Raw genomic sequence first — 8,000 nt, 5'->3', positions numbered from 1 at the left:
ACACACACACACATACACAGAGAGAGAGAGAGAGAGAGAGAGAGAGAACTGTTGCTCTCTCTACTCATTCTATTGAATTTGTCATCTCTACTTTCTATTTATCCCTAAAGAAATATTTTATACCATGATATTCCATAACGCAACGTTTGCATTTTTAATTTAGTCAGCTTTTTTTTTTTCTTTTTTAAATCACTTGCTCCCTCTTTTTGTATAACTACACTTTACAAGTTCTAGTCATTGGACTGTTGCCATCCTGAAGCACTGCTTTCAAGAGGTTTTCCAGTTAATTATACTCAATTGATAGAATAAGTTTCTCAGCTATCGTTTTAATTCAAAATGGTTTTTATTTATTTCATTTGATAGACTTCCTGCACAGTTTCCCTCTACCAAACTTTACTTGCAAAGCAATGGTAAATCCAAAGCTACAGTGGAAAACATTTAACTCGATTGTCATACAGTGAAATAGAACTCTGGATTTTAGACTGCTTTAAATAATGTACGTGGTCTGATCAATAATTATCCAGATTGTTCCCATAGTAACACAGCTAAAGCATGCAGGGTGAAGCCACTTGGCACAGATTGACCTTGAACTCTGCTGTGCATGTGCACTAAGTTTTAACATTCTCACTCACTTCTACTGTTTACAGCAGTGCTTGGGAGGAAGGTGAGTAGTGTGTGATCGTCGCATTGTCCATGACAGAGAAAGTTGAGCAGAGAATTTGCATCAAATTTTGCCAAAAGCTTGATGATACCTGCTCAGATGTTTTCATCCTTCTCGACACAATCAAGATCTTGTGCAACTGAAAACCGAGTGTCTTTTTGGTCAGCTAAAAGCAGTTTTGGCACAAACTTGGCAGACACACACCTCCTACCCAATTTCAGCAATAATGGACTGAACTGAACCATAAATAATCTGCACTTCCTCTGATAACTCACAGATAGTGATTCAACTATTTCCCCTCACAGCTGTATGCACATCTGTGATGTTTTTCTCAGTTCTGCTGGTTGCAGGTCTCCCAGAACATTCATCACAAACTACATTTTTTTGGCCATTGTGGAAATGTCTGAACGGCACGTACACTTGTGTGCGGCTCATACACTCCTCTCCATACACTTTCTGCAACTTTCCGTCAGCCTCTGAGCAGATATCATCATGACAACTTTCTTTGTAATGATCAATGCGATTATCACATGCAACACACATTACTGCAAACAGCAGAAGTGAGCTAGAATGTTAAAACTTAGTGCGCATGTACAGAAGAGTTCAAGGTCAATCTGTGCCAAGCGGCTTTACTCTGTATGCTTTAGCTTCATTGCTATGGCAATAGTCCAGATACTTATTGATCAGTTCTCGTATATAGGCATAGCTATGTGGTTAAGAAGTTTGCTTTCCAACTGTGATTGAACGGCAACTTAGCCTTGCAAATTATGTGTTGACCTCAGGAGTGCTGGTGTCACATTTGCTGATGATAGTATAGAGCTGTTACATATTTTTACATTAATTTCAAGAATTGGGGTGGCTGTGCAGTAGGTACAGACTAAATATTTTATGAAGAATGAAAATGTCTATAGTATAAGTACTATTTATCTTTTTATTCTTCATAAAATATTGAAGTTTGCTGCATTGAGAACTGTCATTACAAAAGTCTTTTAATAACTGATTTTGTAAGCTTGAAATTGGATGTTGCTTTTATAAATTTAAATGATATTACAAGTTTACTATATTTTATATAGTAATTGGTTTTCCTTAATTTTCTTAACTGATTTAATATGTAATGTTACAAAACCAACCTAAAGCTTCATGTTAAATCACCTGGATCAACCAGGCTGTCTGGTGCTGAGTCCACTGGGCACAGCATTTGCATTATTCCCCTCATCCTCTTGAGATTCTCCTCCATGTTGTTCCAAACATTTTTCTTAAATAATTCTTCCTACCTGATTGAAGGTCTTCTGAGTGGTCTCTTCTGTTTGTGCAGGTACCATTTGACAACAGCACATGTCCAACAATTGTGAACTTTGCAACATGACTGGCCCATCGTAGCTTTGTGTGGAGTGAAGGACATTGTCGCAGAATACCACCACACAAAGCTATAATGGGCTGGCCATATTAAATGTTCTTATTAAATGTGATACTGTAAGTTTATAAGTCATTAAAATTTACAACAAAGAAAAGAAAGCAAGAAGAAAAGGAGTTTACATTTAAGCTACTAGACTATTAACTACATGGTCCTTAAGTACAAATCTTAGCACAAGCCTTTATCTACTTTAAAGGCAAGGGGTTAGCAGTAATGTCATCTGGTGTTGAAACGAATTCTTCCAACTGGCAAGTAAAAGAAAACCATGTAAACATAGAAAAATGGCAGTGAAACGGTTAATCTTTTTTTTTAATTCTGCAATTTCTCTTTTTAGGAATAGTGTATTCTGTTTCCAACAGTCACTGTTAAAGCTTAAAAATTCTGTTCTCAACAGTTTTTAGATAGTCCAAAGTTACAGCATTTTCTCTTTTGATTTATTAAATTTATTTATATTGTAGTCTAAAAATTAGTGTTCTGTGAATTATGACCAGACATCTTATCAACATGAATATTAATATCATTTCTTCATTTATTCATCATTGTTTAGGTGCCTGATTTTATTTTTTTCATAGTGAACACCTATTGAACACTGACAAAGGAAAATGCTTATACTTTTTATTTCAGTCTTTTTTTGTCCACTTTATGAGGCGATATAATTTAAATTTTTAAGCCCTAAGCTTCTTGCACTTTTTTCATTATTGCTTTTAGTGTTTTTTTTTTAATTCTCTCATACATAATGTTTGGTTCAAACCAACAAAGTGATTTCATAGAGTTTTGAAGTTAGTTCTTCATTTATGAAACATGTGACATCTTCTTACTTACAGGACAAAATGGTGAAGCAGGTTTGTTACTTTTCATTAGTCTGGTTTTCCAATGATGCTTTCTCTTCTGCTCTCCTTCTTGGTTGGGTAAAATTACTTTCTTTGAACAACTCTTTCTATTAATAATGGCTTATGTTCTGTTCAAAGTTGGAATGCTCCCAAAAGAATTATGAGAATGCTTTCTCCAGTATCAATTAACTTTTTTCTTTTAAACCTGATTTACTTTTAATCATTTCCTAAATGCATTAATCAAGCAATTTTTAAATACAAATTTTCATATTTATATTTACAAAAGAGCATTTATGAATTGTAAATTCGAGCTTTAGATTATTTAGTTGAATTTTACAATATTAATGAATTTTTGTTAAATATTATGTGAAAATATGTCCATATTTCAAGATAAAATGTGAAGTGTATAATGTCCAATAACTGAACTAAATTTTGCTGTTGACTTAGGGTATTCAGTTTGAATATGTGCGTATGTGTATATATGTATATACACACACACACACACACACACACACACGTGTGATCACATTTTTAGTTGTTAAATTACCAACTGGTTAAAATCTTAGACTTCTGCAAGAAAGCATTCTTTATAATGTGGAGGAAATCTTGGTATAGAGAATGAATAATTCTTTGCAAGTTCTTCAGTGCCATCAAACTGTTTTTAAAAAAATTCTCCTTTAAATTTTTTTTTTTTTTTTATTTGTGATAGCTATAAAATGTTTATATTATGTAGGATTTTCTTTTCACCCCTTTTTGTCTATACTTTCTATCAAACCTATTTATTATCCAAATGGTATTATCCTTCATGTCATCAAGCTAAAAGTTTAGTTTAACCAGTGTGCATAATTACAGCCTATAACTGTAATTGATCTTTTTTTTTATGTATGTAATTTCCATGAATTATTTTTTAACTAAATAAATATATTATATTGAAAAAAGGAAAACAAATACTTTTTATATATATTTGAATATATTCTGATTTGGCCTTAAGATTTCCTTTGTAGTTTTCCATCTCTTCCATCATACTTTACTACTTTGTTATAAAAATAATTTCTCATATGTGTATGATAGACAAGGAGAGAGTATATAGATAACTTATATGTATGGTCTTTGTCTAATTATATTATTTTATTCCTTAATAGAGAGCTTTTTTGATGCATAATGTAAATTTTATATATTTTTAATTAGTCTAAAGAAAAATGCTTTTATTCTTTATTTCTAAACAATAACTTAATACTTACCTTAAGATTAACTCGATTTGTTTTAGTTAATAGATCTAAATTTTGTCTTGAAATAAAATTAGTATGACTGCTCAAATTAGATGAATCTCTTCACACTTTTAAACTTAATTTTTGAAAAGGTTGAACTTACTACAATGTTTTTCGGTTTAGTATGTGAAGAAGCTAATTCAAATGTGTGCATGCATATTTAACATGTACCAGCATGTGTATACATGTGCACGTTTTTTTTTTCTCTAAATTGCTCTTTATAAGTGGAAAGCTTATTTTGTTAATGCTTTAGCATTAACTTTTGAACTGGTATAAAGATTTTGCATACTTTAACAGTATCATTAGCTTGCACTAGAATTTAGTTATGTCTTTGAGAACTTTCTTGCTTTCCAAGAGTATTGCATAAAGAAATGTTTATTTAAGCACATTAATGGCTTTAGTGTAAATTTAAATCCAATAACAAGTAGGAGTTTTGCATATATAGCTCAAACATATTAAAGCTATTGTTTTTGTAGATGGCTTTGACCTCTCCTCAGTATTTTTTGATTGTGGAGTGGGGGTATCTGTCAGAAAAACAATAACAGGCTTGTTAAGCCTGCAGTTGCTGAAAGTTTTAGCTGAACTTGTATATTAATATTCTTTATCAGAAGTGTAGAAGTATTCCAGCTTGCTGTATTTCTTGTAAGATAATACTTGTGTATTCCAACTAATAGTACTGTTGATGGTTCTTGCTTTAATGTTATACTTCATAAAGTTGATATTTTTGGAGGCTGTTGCTGATGTCGCATTAGCCACATCAGTTTTACTTGACCTACATTTATTAGTGATCTGGAGGTATCTCTGTCCTATGAGAAACCTTTCAACTATAGCTTGTTCTTGTGTAGCAATGGGAGGTGATATAGTGTAGCTTCTGCATATTACCACTATGAATGTGTTGTTACATGCATGCAGATTCTTTTCATTTTGTTTTAGTTTCAGTTGGTACAAAATACAGAAGAATTTTTACAAAATCATTTTCAGAAAGATGTAATATTTTTATTTGTTATACAAATAAGTGGTAAGCCACTAGCTCCTATAATTGTTTAGAGAAGTTAACCATATTTAAATTTTTATTTCAAAAATTCCCTTAGCCAGGCTTCTCACTTGTGCAGAAAAATTCTAAAAAATACTTTGAGTAAAATAAATAGCTTTAATTATTCGGCTGCATTTTCTATAGCATTTTGAGTAGAATATTGGCATGAAACTTGTTCTGCAGAAGCTTATAAGATTGACTTTATTGCTTGTTTTACATGTTCCTCTTCAGTTACACACACCTCCTTTAAACATCAAGAATTTTATGATTGCTGGCATAGCTTTAGTTGCTTAATAACATTTGAATTAATTGGGCCCCTCTCTGATTTGGCATCAAACAAGTTTTCTTTCTGATTAATATAGAAGTGTTGCTCATACTTCTATGGAGCATTTAAGTAATCATTTTTATTTTATATTTTAAAATATTCTTTGAGATCAACTTTGAAATATACAATACAAAAATTATGACTTCATAATGTGAAGTTGGCTATTTAGTTGATTGTTGTCTATAATAATTAGTTACTGAATAATTATATTATTAGGAACTTTTTTTTTTTTCACTCATTAGATCTTGTATATTACACTAGAAGCAATTAGTGATTTTTTTTTTTTATAAAGATTTATAGTAAAAAAAATTCACTGACTTTTGCATTCAATTAAGGAATATTCCAAATGTTTGGAGATCTTGGCTTTGGCATGGTCTTAAAATTTTGGATGTTGGTTGTTTCTTGAACATGGCTTTAGAGGGTTGCGAGTTTTTTTGGGTTTTTTTTTAAACTGAATTGTTTAGCATGATTGCTTCAAATTTCTTTTTGTTTCTGATTACTTTTTTTGTTATTGTTCTTTATACTTACATTTAAAAACCAGAATATATTCAAGTTTATGTATAAAAAAAATTTTCACCACTGGTTAGACTATTGGTTTTGAAGACAGTTGTTTTTTTTTCTTTCTCCTTCCACCTTTATAAATTGAGATTGTTTATCCCTCTCCATCACTTGAATTTTGTTGTTTGTTCTTTCTTTCTTTTTGTATTGCAATTTTGAGGAGGTAAAATAGTTTGGAATTGGAATTAAATTATACATGAACTGCAATGTTTGTTTCCATATCAAAAGGGTGACAAAATGGTAGGCATTAGAATGCTGCAGGGGAAATGCTTTGCAGTGTGTGCTCCAGTTCTTACACATTAAATTCAAACCCTGATGAGGTCAACCATGCTTTCATCCTTTCAGGGTCAATGAAGTACCAATTAAGTACTGGGGTCAGTTTAATCAACTAGTCCTTCCTTACTCAAAATTGCTGACTTTGTGCCTAAATTAGAAATGATTATTTTCACGTCCCCTCAATTATACTGATTATATGGTTTTACACTACACTGATAGCTCCTTAGGATAAATAAAAAAAAAATCATTTAAAATACATTTCCAGCACAGTTAATGTTTCAGTCTCAGAAATGTCAGTAATTAAATACCAGTAAACTCAGATGTTTTAAACAATTATAACCGCTATATTGTACTATTACATAAACTATAAAATTGTAGTCTTGAATGATATGATTTAAATGGAGTTAAAAATATTTTAATTGCAAGCACTCTCTCACTGAATCAATCACTAATTGCACATTTTTTCTCATTTTTTAATTAGTCTCTAATTAGATTTATCAGAGATTTAACATTATATATATATTCTTTTCACTGAATGAACCCAGCTAATTATAAGCTTTCAAAATTGTCCTAAGACGTCTTTATTTTGTCATATTGAGTTTTTTGAGGGATAAGTTTTTTCTTTTTTTCTTTTGATATTTCTCACAATTATTCTAAGTAATAATTTTAAGTATCTACAAATTAAGTTTTGTCAACACTTCAGCTATATTCTAGTTTCTGAATTTTTTTTGTTTTGGAGAACATGAGTTAAATATTTATACACACGTGAAATAGCTTTAGATTAAAATACCTGTGTATATAACAGTGTGTATATACAAATATAGATCTGCACTAGTTGTAATATTTGTTTCAATCTTTTCAGAGGCTTTTGTGTTAAACCCACAAGGCTTTGAGCAGAATACTGGACTGCTAAACATGGTGTTTTGGTCTAATTTGACAAATACCCCCAGGTGTTCTGAGACAAGCTGTACTATAATTTAGTATAGTGATCAGGAAACAAAACATTTGCAGATTTTTGCAAAACCTAGACAGGCTAGAATTGAATCAACATGCACACTTGAAACAGCATTAAATTAAAATGCTGGTATGTAATGTGTATACAAACATAGAATGGCACTAGCTGTAGTATTTTCTCTGAGAAATTTCTCAAAGGCACTTATGTTAAATGCAAATCTCTGAAGTTTCTCTGATACACTGATATATTAGTAAAATATTGTAAGTACATTTTCTTTTTCTTTTTTTTTAAGTTTTAAAGAAATAACTCTTTTATTTCACATCACTCCAATTGCATATTGGTGCTATTATGCAAAAGTGTTGCAAGTCCAAAATGCTGCTTTTTCAGAAAACAAAAAAATAGTTTCACCATTCCATAGCAAAACTGTTGTACTACACTTTGACAATTTTTGTTATCTTGGCAGCTGGAAATGCGATAGCTTGACCAAAAGAACCAGCTACTGCAAGCAAAAAATAAAAAATAAAAAAATAATAATGAAAAAAAAAAGTATTTGGACATATGACAGTTTAACATAATAGCAACGATATACTTTATACCCTTTTAAGCTATATATAAGATTTGTCCTAAAAATTTTGAACCAATAAAACTTGTATTTGTTTTCACAGTAGTTGAGTATGGAA

General features: G+C 30.9%; 1 protein-coding gene across 1 annotated transcript in view; it reads left to right on the top strand.

Moving 5' to 3' along the window:
* The window catches only part of LOC106873753 (clathrin heavy chain 1), a 101,891-nt gene that overhangs the window by 39,125 nt on the left and 54,766 nt on the right, over positions 1-8,000 (top strand). The window contains exon 4 of the mRNA XM_052968467.1: positions 2,900-2,917. Within this exon, the coding sequence (XP_052824427.1) occupies positions 2,900-2,917 (18 nt within the window). The remainder of the gene's footprint in view (positions 1-2,899; positions 2,918-8,000) is intronic.

This window comes from Octopus bimaculoides, chromosome 6 (assembly GCF_001194135.2).
Source record: "Octopus bimaculoides isolate UCB-OBI-ISO-001 chromosome 6, ASM119413v2, whole genome shotgun sequence".
NCBI lineage: Eukaryota > Metazoa > Mollusca > Cephalopoda > Octopoda > Octopodidae > Octopus > Octopus bimaculoides.
This window is presented reverse-complemented; position numbering and strand designations above follow the sequence as displayed.